Source organism: Carya illinoinensis, chromosome 1, assembly GCF_018687715.1.
Source record: "Carya illinoinensis cultivar Pawnee chromosome 1, C.illinoinensisPawnee_v1, whole genome shotgun sequence".
Taxonomy (NCBI): Eukaryota; Viridiplantae; Streptophyta; class Magnoliopsida; order Fagales; family Juglandaceae; genus Carya; species Carya illinoinensis.
The window spans coordinates 52,001,796-52,015,934 of record NC_056752.1 but is presented as its reverse complement, the minus strand read 5'-3'; the positions used below and the strand labels follow the sequence as shown (position 1 = coordinate 52,015,934).

Below are 14,139 nucleotides of genomic sequence, written 5' to 3'. Positions count from 1 at the left end.
TTCCGGACAACAGTGTACTTCCATAATACAAGACGCTATTCTTCAGCTCTCTCTCTCTCATACTATATATATCGGGGACTGACTTCATTAAGCTGCGTCTTCGTAAAGCTTTACCCTTGTTTTCAAAGCCCCAATTTCTTTCGGTAAACTCGATGTTCTCCATTTTTCTTCATCTATTTTTTTGATCGGTACTATGTTTTGTTTGATGATATGTTTGGTGGGTAAGATGTATTTCTCTGGGTTTTGTTTGATTTTTTTCCTCAGCAATCTGGGTTTTTATTAAATTGGTTGGTTTAATGTTTTAATCTACTCATTGTTTTTGAAATTTGAGGTTTTATTTCAACGAAGTTAGAGGATTTAAATCAACAGCAGCCTCTCCATGGTTGCAGTTGATTTTCCGGGACTTGTTTATTGGTACAGTAAAAATCGTCATTTCTGTAGTTTTTTGGGACTAATAGGTGAATCAAGATATATATATATATATATATTAATTTTCTTGTTCTAGGTATAAATAATAAGAACAGTTATTGGACTGGGTACAAGTTTTGGGGTAGTTAATGAGTTTTTGTTGTTCGGTAGGTAGGTGCTAAGTGGGTGTAAGTGTCGAGTCATGCGTTGAAGTGATGATAACGTTTTTCTATCGGTAAGTTAATCACGCGCTTTTGGCATGTAAGAATGGTATTATGTGCCAAGTCCTGATGACGAGGACACAGACTTATGAAAATTTAGGAAACCTTCCGTTGGATATAATTTGTAATTTTCAAGAAACAAACGAAAGCCCTCTATTGTCTTGAGAAACTTCAGATGATTTCATCAAGAAGAAGAAGAAGAAAAAAACAGCGGCTATGACTAGTGCTTTGTTTTGCTCATATTGGTGCATATTCACGTTGCTGTGTAGGATTTTGTCCCATCTACTTCTTTCTTTTGTTTTTTTAATGTAAGGCATGTGTATCTTGTTGTGTGTTTGTAATTAGTAACTAGCTATTTGGTCCGTGGTGCACAGGTTTTTTATGAGCCTCTTTGAAAGAGATTCCTTGTGTAGGTTCATAGGAGGAACTAGAGAATTTTTACTGATGTAAGGATAGATGAATTACAAGACCACGGACTAGTAGTGTTTATCCACCGTGTTGGTGGTACAATTTGTTATGGAGAATCTCTTCTATTTGTTTGTGTTTGCAAGTGGAAGAGCCCTATTGTTCTGATGCACACCTTTAGAAATTCTTGTTGGATATAAAGTTGTAAAATTTGAGGGCATAGTAGATTGCCCGCGCGGGGGGCGGGGGGGGGGGGGGGGGGGTTTGGGGGTTCAGCATGGTCGAAATGAGGCTAAGCGACCCTAACAGAATCAATATATTGCACTTGATCAATTCTTTTGTGTTGGAGAATGGTTTAAACTTGTACTTCTTTTTTTTTTTTTTACAATGATCAGTTGGAAACTTTTACTTGTTGTAGTTATTGGATTCATTTTATATTGGTTCACACTTTTAATTCTGTCTATGCACATATGACACATTAAGTCTAATGATATCCACAATCAGAGAGACTCACGAGCACTCACACAAGAATACAGTCATCGTGCAGGTTCAATTGCAGACATATTTTGTTTTAATGATCTGAGTCAGTGACTAGTATTTTCCATTGCATCCACACATGCATTGCATTATTGATCGGTAATATTTGATATTTGATTTATCTATAAAAAATATATCTGATATTTGATTTGATATTATGATGCTTGCTCTTATGATGTGCTGGTTTTATGGTAGATTTAGTTCCCGTGATAACAACTCGACTCCCAAAATGCCAAAGGTCAGAAGAATGCGAGCCTTGCCTGCTGATCAGGCAAGGGCATCTTGTTACCCTAATAGCTCCATGAACATTGAGCAACATAAATTGGAAGAACAATTGGGATCAGCTGTCGATGTTAAAGAATGGGGGGAGGCTAGGTGCCCAATCTGTATGGAACATCCTCATAATGCTGTTCTTCTAAAGTGTTCTGCCCATGAGAAGGGTTGCCGCCCTTACATGTGCAACACCAGTTATCGGCACTCCAATTGTCTTGATCAGTTCTGTAAGTCATTTGCTCCACATGCCTCCATAACACTACTCCAAGAAATTCCTTTCACAAACTCAGCCTTTCGCAGAGGGGAACATGGGTTGGACCCTGGGCAAGCAAGACAGTGTGGGAGCCAATTGCAGCCAAAGCTTGTCTGCCCTCTTTGTCGGGGAGAGATCTATGGGTATCGTATTGTAGAGCCAGCTCGTAAATTCATGAATTCCAGAGCAAGGAGTTGTTCCTCTGAGATGTGTGATTTTAGTGGGACCTACTCAGAACTCAGGAAGCATGCAAGGTCTGAACACCCATCTGTCATACCATCAGAGGTCGACCCCATGCGACGAAGTGATTGGACAAGGTTGGAACGGGAAAGGGACTTGGAGGATGTCCTTAGCTCACTTCATCCAGAGTTTGTGGAAGAGAGCAGTGAAGAAAACACTCTATCGGCAGAGTTCAGTGGGTGGATGTCTTCCATTTTGGAGGCCATGTTTCGTACTCTTGGGCTCTCCCTCATGGTTCATCTCTCGGATGTTTCAAGTGATAGAGAACAGATGCACAATAGGAGATCTGAGAGAACATCGAGGGCAGATTATGATATGGAGGCCAGTACCCTTGCTGGAAGGAGCACTGATTTGTCCTCAGAGGGTATGCCTAGGCAAACCACTCGATGGGCTCATGAAGATGCTAGTGCTGCTACCAGGCGAGGCAACAATTTTTCATCAGTGCGTGTGCGACAAACGCCGGAGTGGTCATCAGAAAATACTTCCCGTTTCTGGCCATCTCAGAGCAGGTCCTCTTTTACCTCATCTGGTAGGCCCCGCTTCCGTCAAATGCATGGGCATTCACCAAGGAGTGTTCACAGGTTTACACGATATCCTAGGCGGTCAACAGATAATACAGCACCCCATTCCCGACGGTTGCGATGGAGGGATGAAAGATGGTCACCGTACAATAGCCAGCGCTAGTTCAATTCCTTTGTTTTTAGGTCAGATCCCAATTGTAAGTTCTCAACCATTTTCCCTGCTATCCTTGCAAGTCTTTCTTTTCTCTTTTGGTGTGCTTTTTTTTTTTTTTTTTGGTTTTTTTGGGGGGGGGGGGGGGGGGGGGGGGTTGTTGGGTTGTTGATCAGCCTAAGTTTTAACAAGCTTGTGCATCTCAGAGAAACAACAGCCGGAAGGTTCATGTTTTTTATACAGGTGAATAAGGTCGATTGCTAAAGCGTTAATGTTTTGGTGAACAGAGAATGATGATGACCCTTTTGTTGCGAGACATTGAAGGGCTAAATTCAAGCATCTTTTGTTATGGATGATTGAGTACTCCACCTCAATCTGAAAACCTTTTGCAAAAACAAATTGTTGATTTACATTTTCTTATTGTGATTGTTCTTTATTTTGGGAATGTGAAACACTATTGCATCGTCTTTTATATTTTAAAAATAAATATTTGGTTAAGGGGATAGGAATAAGATGAGGGTACATTACGTGAGCAAGAATGTTTTATTTGTGTGAATAAAAAAAATTATCTTTTTGTTGAACAGGAGCAAGAATTGAGTTATTTTTTCCTAAACAGAAAATTGGATTACATGGAAGGTTGGAAACTTTATTTTCTGAATTTGACACAGAATAAGGCTGATAATGGGTGTAGTGTGCGGAGATAATGAGTAGTAAATCTCTTACTATAAATCAAGAAGTGACAAGGATGATGATATATAGGATTGTTCACCTGAACCGACTCGACCCGAAAAGGCATATTCCGACCTGACCTGGAACAATCATCTTCCGTTTAACCGTTTAGCCAAATAGTCATTGACCGACCTGAAATCGGAATTCGGAAAATCGGGTATTCCGACTTGACTCATTTTAACGCCGAGCTGTTTCAAGCTGAATTTTCTTCTATAAGTGAAACACCATGAACTAGAATTAGATTTGTTGCCATCACCGAGGACAACCCAAAACCAGAATATATAGAAATTGCTAGCTCCTTCCAATTAAAGTGGGTTTCAAGTTTAAGCTTTTGGTTAAATGGAAGTATTTTCTTCCACGAAATAAAGGTAATTAGCAGAAAGCAAATCGAGAAAGGGTCATGGAAATCCACCACAATAAGAACACTTACAACATATATCAATCCAAAACCAAGATCAACCCAAAAATTTTCAAATCCAACCATGACCATCAAACCCTAATACTAGCACCTCGTAAAATCAAGCTACAAAATCAAATAAAATCAAGACTGATGCAAAAATTGTGTACATGGAGGCATTGATGCATTGTTACTTATATTTGATCAGAGACCACCAAACCTTGCAGATAAATATTCCGAATCTAACTAATAAAGAGAGCAAGTGAGTGAGACACCAAGCTTTGCAAAGCGAACAAGAGGTTCTTTCTTATGATTTTTGTTGCTATTCCAAGCACAAACCGGAGCAAAGCCTGCGATTTTAAGGACCCCCTTCACCTATAGCTGAAAGGGCATCCCGTAAAAAAAAAAAAAAAAAAAAAAATTGAAAAGGCTCTTGAAAGATCAAAGAAAGCCCAAGATTTAAACTACAAAGAAGAAGAAGAGTGACTGCGCAAAAAATGGGTTGGCTAAAATGGATTCTTAGATTTCCTCTCCTAAGGCTTCAGAGCCACCATCTTTCCTTACATGCCATGGCCATGACCCTCAATTGAAAGGAAAGAAACCCATTTCAAATAACAAACAAATGCTTCTCCCTTGCTAGAGAGAGAGAGAGAGTGTGTGTGTGTGTGTGTAAAACAAATTTGGTATATGACTTCAGTTATATGTACGGTTATCGGTTAATGGCCGACTTGACCGATTAAATTCGAAAAACGGGTCAAAACTTCCGAAAATTGAAAATTAACGAAACGGTCCGGGCATTTTGAGTCGGTTTGGGTCGAACTTGAATCCGGGTCGGGTGCACGATTTTTTTGTTCAGGCCTAATGATATACAGTGTTCTTTTCACTTTATATGGCCTATAGACTCATGGTTACACTCTTGCGCTTAGGCAAAATTCAAAAGGTTTCAATATGTTTTAGAAAATTATTATCATTCTTCCATCTAAATGCAATTTTTTATTTTATTTTAAATCTAATCACTTGGTTACCTTTTGGGAAAAAAAAAAGACATAAAAATTAAAACAATATTAAATGCAAATTTTAAAAAGGAAAATATAAAATGTATTTAAGAAAAATATATAAAAGACTTATTTATAATTATTGATATATTAAAAATCATGAAATTTGAAATTTAGAATTTAAATTTAAAGAAAAAACTAATAAAATGAATATTGTGAATAAACTCGTAAATAAAAGAGTAAGTACGTGTAGAACTGCCACATATAGCAAATTTATCTGAACATTTTTTGCATAAATTTTTTATCCATTTTACAAACCTTAATATGAAATAAATTTTGCCATATTTAAGGTTAATACCCATTTGATGTACTATTTATTTAATCAAATGCAGCAAATATCATGTTCGTTTGATCGATGTTACATTAGCAAGGCAAAGAACTAAGGTGCCCAATCATCCATTTTTAATTTATTTTTCTAAAATCCATTATTATGCATAATATATGGCTATATATTTATTTATTTATTTATAGGAAATATATGGCTATATTTACTTATCAAAAAAATGTTACACCCTTACATCGCCAACGCGCGCGCGTAGCCAAGGAAGTAGAAGACTATAAAACGACAACGTTTAGTTTGGGGATTATCCTTGCTTTCTTTCTTCGCAGTTCGCACAGAGGAGGTGCCAAGGGCCCAAAACCCTACTCTGCTGGTCTCCATCGCACCCTGAGGTAAGTCGGTTACTTTGTTACGATTTCACTCTCTGACCAAACCTGCGAAAGTCGTACCCTTGTTTGAACCCTGAGGTATATTTCTGCTGGAGTTTTAGAGTGTTTGCTGAGTCATTTTCTTCGTACACACTTTCTCTTGCCTGTCGTTGGTTTTGGGGTCGCTGGCTTTGGAGTTCTTTTGGGTTTTCCTTCTGTGATCACCTTGGGCAGGGGATTTTTTCGCCTCGGTTTTTCCTGTGGCGTTTTATTCGGGTCAATACCATGGCTGCCTCCCTGGCCAGGAATGTGATCCTCCTTAAATGGAGTGGAAATGGCAGCAACTGATGAATCTGTGACAGGCTTTAAGATTTCTTTATTGTGTTAGAACTCATTGGTGCCAACTCTTGCTGTGACAATTTCATTCTCCAGCTTCTCTCTTTCCTCTTTTTTGCTCCATCTACATAAATTTTGTTCTTCGGAAATCAGTTTGTTCTGTACTCTCATGTGTGCAGACTTCGAAATCTTATTACACGAATTTGCATTAGATATTGTTACATCCAGAATTTCTCGTTTCCTTCAAAAGATTTTCTCTGCAACCAAACTAGAACTTTGTAACCGATATTATCACTTTCTTTCCCCTTGAATACATATGTTTCTTACAAATTAAAATCTGTTTTCTCGACCCCACATGTGTTCAACATTTTCTGTTCGTTTAGTTTCCAAATTTCCAATAATTTATTCCAAGAAAGCTTTGTTGAACTCCGTGTTTGTGCATGTGACTTTGTATGAATGTTCGTATAGTTTGGATAGATATATGGTTATGTTTCTCCTCTTTATTGTTCTGTGCAGATTATTTGCAGCTCCCAAAAAAAATAAAATAAAATAAACAATGGCGAGGTCATTATCGAGTATGGTGCTGAAGGGCATTGCGGTCTCCCGTTCTAGTAGAACTGTAAGATTCAAGACCTTCTGTTGTCCTCTACATTTAGTTAATCAATACACCCGTGATGAGATTATAGATTTTACAGTATGAATCATGGGCCGAAGAGTGGCTTCTTTGGATCCTCTGATTGTTCCTAAAACACAGCATTTACATTGAAATGTATCAGTAGAAGTAGGTTGTGAAATTAGGTTCATATAGGGGCTGTGATTTTTCTTGAAAATTGGTTATGCTGACGAGCATGGATTGGGACATCCAATGAACAAAACGTGAAGATGTTTTGCTTTTGGGAATAGAGTACATTGAGAATGGTACGGTAGTTATGGTCCCGGTCTTATCCACATTTTCTGACTCCTGCTGTCATAGCTTTGAGGAGGGTTGTGACTGTCAACAACACTAGAATTGACCTTATGGGATAGATTCTACAAGAACTAAATATCATGTGAAGCTACTTTGTTTTCTGGTCAAATTAAATTGATTATTTGGAGAATCTTGAGAGACATATAGTCTCACTTTTAGTTTCGGTTCCAAGTCAATATCATTTGCACATGGAATTTCTTTGACGTGGATATTTGTCACATGCCCGTAGGATTGGTGAGTTTAACCCCTTCTTTTCGTTTTTGGGTTTATTAAGATAAGCTGGCGAGCTAGATCTATTTAGTGAGAGGGTTCATTAGTGGTTCATCAAGGTAGCCTCATGATGCCAAAGGATTTTGGATCAATGTTATTGGTATGTTGGTCAAATGAATAAGAGAGTGAGAGATTGAGTAAAGGTTCGGGTTTAGTTTACTCTGAACTAGAATTTGTTAGACGTTGCTTGTGTCATATACATCCTGTATACTAGGATGCACCCTTTTGAGATTTTCTTTATAAACTTCATTATTTATTAACGGAAAAGAGTTGCAATGTCGCAGTTTCGCTGGGTTATTGACTTGAAGTTGGAGTTATCAAATATTTATAAAGCAACTCCACAGTCCAGATTGATAATTCTTGGTTCTTCTGGTTCTCGGTGATCACAGCAGTATTATCATTTAATAGTTTGCTTTAAATTGTTGGTAGGTATGCGGATCCTTTTACCACAATGGGATGCGATATTCAACTACCGTGCCCAGCGATTCTGATACACATGAAGATTTTAGACCCACTAATAAGCTTGAGAGTTCTCCCCTTTCTTTGAAGGATGTTGTTGAGCAGGTAAATGAATCTTTTCAATTATGTTTAGGATTCATGTTCTGAAAGGCGTTGTCTCCCATTAGCAATATGAAAGGCTTTTATCCAAGCTCAATCCTGAGAAGTTGTAGTCTGATTACCTATGAAAAGAAAAACTTATTAGTTGTAGTTGCTTCTGGTGTAGGATGTCAAGGAGAATCCTGTAATGATTTACATGAAAGGTGTTCCCGAATTTCCTCAGTGTGGATTCAGCTCATTGGCAGTTAGAGTCTTAAAACAATATAGTAAGTGTGTAGATTTTTAGTTTTATGAGCAAATCCTTCGATTCCTTTATTGGTTACTTTATCAATCAATATGTGTTAATGTGTATTAGTCTTGTGCCACGCTCAGAGTCACCATAGGCACACGCACCCAACACTTGTACATACACATTATATGTGAAACATGTATATGAAATGAAAGCATGCACCTATGTATGAACACATGTTATATGCTGTGTGGATTACTCCTTCCTTATCATGGCGGAGAGGGCTTGTAGTGCATAGCTTGCGACATTTCTCCCTTACACTGCACAAATTGAATGAAAGCATAGGAGGAACCAATTAAAAGTTATCTCTGGACAAGCTACTAATTGATAGTTCTGTGCAATGGGAGAGTGTAAAAGTGTTGATTGTGCACACTGTCTCCTATAGCTAGGGATTACCTGTGCCTATACCTGTTTTCCGTAATTTGAATGCTTTCATCTTGGTACTCGTCAACTTCCTATGATAAATAAATTTATCTGCTTATCATACTTTCTTCCCTTTTTTGATAAGTATCTGGTTTATTGTAATCATCTGGTTATTGTCCTCTTACCATATGGATGACTGTTGCAGATGTTCCTTTGAGTGCTAGAAATATTCTGGAAAATCCTGAGCTGAAAGGTGCTGTAAAATCCTTCAGGTAAGTTAGCTCTTGGTGTTTTGCTCGTTACGATTATTTTATATTTATATCTGGGCATAGAACTAAAAAATATATAATAATAATAATAATAATAATAAAAAGTCAAAAATCAAAGCTGCATCCAGTTGCTTTCTTCAAGATGAAAACAAGCTACTGTGATGACTAAACTACCGTGGAGATGTACCATTACAGAGTTTTGTTTGATTAAGGTTTCTAAATATTAGACTGATATTGTTCCGGAGCTCGATGATGCCACCTGGGCCTCACCAGCTATATCACCAAGGGAATTAGGTGTAGGTTCTAATTAAAAGAAGACAGAGAGGAAGGAGATGTATGGTGCATTGCATTAGTTCAGGAGATGGGCTCTTTTTTAAACGGGCGAAGAGTTTGGACTCTTGATTGTGATGACCATGATCTTTTCAATTTTGTATGGTATGCTAGTTTTTAAAATTCCACGTTCTTCAAATGCAGCAACTGGCCCACATTTCCACAGATATTCATCAAGGGAGAGTTCATTGGAGGCTCGGATATTATTCTCAATATGCATCAGGTTACTTCTTGTGCCAAACATATTTTGCTTCATTCTTTGCCAAGGGCAGTGCATTTCTCTAATAATGTGGTTTGTTCTTGTAGACTGGTGAACTGAAGGAAAAGGTGAAAGATATTGCTGCTAATCAGGAAAAGTCTGAATGACGCAGTGAATCTAAAAGGGGTCAAGGGTGTCACTAGAAATCTTGTGATCTCGATATTGGATCATTGATTAAAAAAAGTGACGAGATATGGGATTCTATACTTTTATATGCTAGATTTCTGCAGGGTTCGTATGATAAGCTTGAAATGTTAAACAATAAAAGCGGCGTATTACTCTGCTTTCATCTGCCATTGGATTTGTTGTGTTGTGACCTCATTTAATTTATTTTCTGTTAATTTTGTAGCTGAACTTCACGGTTTTGAACTATTGTGAATCAAATACAAGAGAAGCCACACTTCATCTTCTGTTCCGATATAGAGACAAAAACGGCCAATTTTATTTGAAGTTTTGAAAATATGCCCATCTTGTTCCTTATGCAGAGAAGGTAAAACTTTAGGACCTCCAATTGCTGGATCTCGATTGATATCCTACAAGGGAAAAGCTCCCAAACAGTCGGGTGTGAATTCAATTTTAACACCAGCCAATATAAATTTGATACGTAGGACGTATACCAACTTAAAATTTACACCCGATTGCACATGATCATTTTATTTTTTTATCTCTTCTCCTCTTTCCTTCCTCTCCCGACGCCTGCAATCCCGTCTCTCTCAAGAATGTATATACAGTGATGATTTTCTGCTATGAAACATTTAGATTTGAGATTGTCTGATAATTTTACAGCTTCACAAGGAAATTAGTCATTAATCCGTACAGCTTTCTAATTGCAATTAGAAAGAACAGTGAACCAAATACGCCCCAGACCAATGTAAACAAATCACTTTAGCTAAACGTTTACATTTAGATGATTTTTTGACATGGACTAAGTGATGATTTTCTCCTATATATTTATAGCGTTTATATTTAGATAATTTTCTACCATGAAATATTTAGATGAACTGTTACCTAGATGATTTTCTGCAACCCCCTCCCACGCGCAGAAAATGATCTGGACATTTAGATGCAGAAAGAAGGCATTGGGTAGATGGAAACTTCAAGCAAGAGAAGATGGCGGGTGTATTTTAGAGAGAGAAAGAGTGTGTTTTAGAGAGAGAGAGAGGGGGGGATTGCACCGTTGCAGGCGTGGGGGGTGGGGGAGAGAGAGAGAAGGGGGAAGAGATGAAGAATAAAATAAAATCATGTGGATGTGAGTGTAAATTTTAATTTGGTACACGTCCTAAATGGCAGATTTATGTAGGCTGGTTGCTGGTGTTAAAAGTTATAATCCCAACCGACTTGCTGGGAGCTTCTCCCATCCTACAATTCTACCGACCTATACATGACAAACCCAAATCTACACGGCTTAGTCGTATTAATAATAACATCAGAGACGTCTGATTGGCATAATTTCTAAGTTATAAAATGGAAGTCTTGAATTTGAAACTTTCATTCTCAAATCTATATAAAAAAATAAGAATAAAAATAATGTAATGTCTGAGAATAAGGTGAATATGCTGCGCTAATTTGCGTCAAGGTAACGCTCCTGCTGCTTCAAGCCTTCAACATGTAACTCTCTGACCACCACTCCCATACCAGCAATTGTCTTAGCTTTTCACACCCGAAAGGCAGCCAATTCCCTGCCTCCCTGGACACAGCCGTGTTTCTTCCAATAATGATATATACAGTATGAAACGTGTAAATATTATATAATCGTTTTAAGAAAAAGTGACATTTATTATTAAAAATTTAAATTTTTTTATATAAATTTAGTATTTATTTCTTTTTAAAATATTTACTCAACGCTTAAGTACATTATTATTGTAAATATTATATCTCTAAACAATACTAGAGTATCTACTAAATATTCCCATCAAATATACATTAGTACAAATAAATTTTTTGTAAACATTTTTTAAACTTCTTTAATTATTAACAAAAAAATATTTATTCACTAATAATTACTTTTTTTATTTATTAATAAAAAATCAAAAAATTAAAAAATATAAGTAAACACGTTTGATGGTCACATTCATATTATCATTTTCCTTTCTCTCTCCCTAGATCTCGACAACAAACGGGAAGAGCGACTGTAACAGCCCGCTAGAAATTCAATTGTGAAATTTTTATTAACTTTACGAACCTCATGAAGACCCCATAAGTTTTCACGAATCCATTAATCGTATAGGTTTTTGTCTAACTACATAGTTAGTGTTATTATTTACTATGGTATCAGAAGTGTGTTTTTTATTATTGGAGATAGTTAGAAGTGTCAAAATGTATTATGGTTTGTGCCATTAGACTCGGAGGGTTATTTAAGGTCTTATGGAGCAATAACATTTTTTCATATTTTCGGACAAAACGTCTGTTCAAAACTGTAGATATTATTGGATAAAAATATTTTAAGCTAATTTCGTGGATATTATTGGGTAAAAATATCTTGAATTGATTTTTGTAGATATTATTAGGTAAGAGAGTCCTACACTCCACTCTTACTCCGGGTAAGAGAGTCCTATACTTAACTCTCAATTCAAGTAAGAGAGTCTTACACTTAACTCTCACTCCAGCCTCATCTCTTCCATATCTCATCCATAAGTATCTCCAGCCACCTCTCCCCACGAAATTATTTTTATTTATACTTTCCATTAAAAGAATATCAAACACTCTCTCTCTGACAGCTTTTAGGAGTTCTTTTGCATGCCCATTTCGAAGCTTTTGTAAGTATTTTATCATAAAGTATCCTTCATATAAGTTATTTCTTTTTTAGTCTAGTTTACGTGGATATCTTATTTGTCCCATTTGAAGATCATTTGGTCAGTCAAATATTATGTAAACTATAAAAAGGTCATTTTGGAAGATAAACTGGAGAATATGTTATAGTTTGGAGTTTTTGACCAAGCTAATGGATAGATATTGGTCCGAAATTTTTATGGAGTATTTTTAACATGTATATATGACTATTGGTTGAGGATTTTTGCATGATTAAAGGTTTTGATGAAATATTTTCTTAGATTTAGAAACTTAGAAACCGGAAGAGGAAAAACAGTTTCTGTTTTGAGAAAGTTTAACTCTTTTGTGGTCTAAACCTATTCCAACGACTTTGATAATTTTATTGGAGGATCATAAGCATCTTATATACATGTTATATTATTATTTTGAAGATATTTAATGTTAGTTTCAAAGATATGAAATTTTATACAAGGAGATATTTAGATAAGCCAAAGTGTGGATGTTCTTGGCTAAATTTATATTTTGGTTAATTTCTAACCATGTGATCTTGAATTAGAAGCTTATATATGTTTTATGATATCTTTTTAAACCATGTGATGGTTTGGTTTGAAGATCGCATATTTATAAGTCATAGATCAAAAGGTTGATCAAAACAAGTTAAAAAACAAAAATCAATGGAAATAGCATATGAGAATTTCGGCCCTATGGAGTTTTAATAGTTGTGATTAGTTTTAAATTTTTCTAAATTGATATTTGAATTGAGGATAAAATTTACATGAGGTATGTAAATTTTGGTGACATCTGGAGTTAGTACGCAAAATCCTTAAGTTATGGGTAAAACGGTCATTTTCCTACATGTAGAAGAGTAAAATATAAATTCTACTCTTTAAGTTAGTATTTTTCATATTTTAATTTATTAGTGATTTAATGCTAACTTTTAGAATCACTAATTACAGTTACTCGCAATCGCGCTTAAGGTTTTATAAGAAACGCGGAGATCGAGGTAAGTTAGCTTTTAACTTACTAGCAGTCTACTGTGTATGTGTGCTAAGTAAAGGAACTACAGTGTATGTATGTGTGTTATCATATATGTCATGCCATGCCAAGTTATCACGTAATTGTCTATTATATAGAATTTATTCTGTCATCAATTTTTTATCTGTTACATAATATATTCTGTCATGTATTACTGTACCTTACAAGTACGTCATGCTAAGTATGCCATCTCTTACATGTATGTCAAGTCATGTAATATTCACTGTTGCAAGTATGTCATGTTAAATATGTTGTCTATTATATGTTATGCCATGTTACGAAATGTTTCTATCTCAAGTTGGTCATGTATTTCAAGTTATGTTCAAATCACGTTATGTTACGTCAGAGCTTCAGTCATTTCGTATTCCAGTCACGTTTCATCTTGATTACTTATGTATGGGGTCACAGCAATTGTGGCGCATACACTACGTGAGACACAGCAATTATGACACGTAAAATACATGGGGCCACAACAACTGTAGAGTATGTATTTAAGCAGTTAAAGAATAAGTTTCCGTAGAATACATTAGGCCACAACAACTGTGGAGTATGTATTTACACGTAGAATACATGGGGCCACAACAACTGTGGAGTATGTATTTTTCATGTTAAGTCAAGTTTGTGTAGAATACATGAGGCCACAACAACTGTGGAATATGTATTTACACGTAGAATACATGGGGCCACAACAACTGTGAAGTATGTATTTTTCATGTTAATTCAAGTTTCAAAGCAAGTTCATGCTAAGTCAAGTTTCAGATCAAGTTCGTGTCAAGTCAAGTTCAGTTCATGTTTCAATTTAAGTTATGTCAATTATGCTATGTTGTACGCCAAGTTATGCTTTAATTACTTATGA

General features: G+C 36.2%; 2 protein-coding genes across 3 annotated transcripts; both read left to right on the top strand.

Annotated features, from left to right (window-relative positions):
- The first annotated feature begins 6 nt into the window (after positions 1-6).
- On the top strand, positions 7-3,476 carry LOC122283091. The gene is made up of 2 exons (XM_043095192.1): positions 7-143; positions 1,767-3,476. Exon 2 carries the CDS (start codon positions 1,801-1,803, stop codon positions 3,019-3,021), a length of 1,221 nt encoding a protein of 406 aa, XP_042951126.1. The 5' UTR covers positions 7-143; positions 1,767-1,800; the 3' UTR covers positions 3,022-3,476.
- A 2,228-nt stretch (positions 3,477-5,704) lies between these two features.
- Positions 5,705-9,889, top strand: LOC122283065 (monothiol glutaredoxin-S15, mitochondrial). 2 transcript variants are annotated; one of them, XM_043095190.1, is made up of 7 exons: positions 5,705-5,862; positions 6,691-6,793; positions 7,841-7,975; positions 8,136-8,235; positions 8,827-8,893; positions 9,365-9,443; positions 9,527-9,889. In XM_043095190.1, the coding sequence occupies exons 2-7, from the start codon at positions 6,731-6,733 to the stop codon at positions 9,584-9,586; spliced, it is 504 nt and encodes a 167-aa protein (XP_042951124.1). In that variant the 5' UTR covers positions 5,705-5,862; positions 6,691-6,730; the 3' UTR covers positions 9,587-9,889. The 2 variants fall into 2 exon arrangements, with proteins under 2 accessions (XP_042951124.1, XP_042951125.1); XM_043095191.1 differs by having other exon boundaries at positions 5,818-5,937.
- The last annotated feature ends 4,250 nt before the right edge of the window (positions 9,890-14,139 follow it).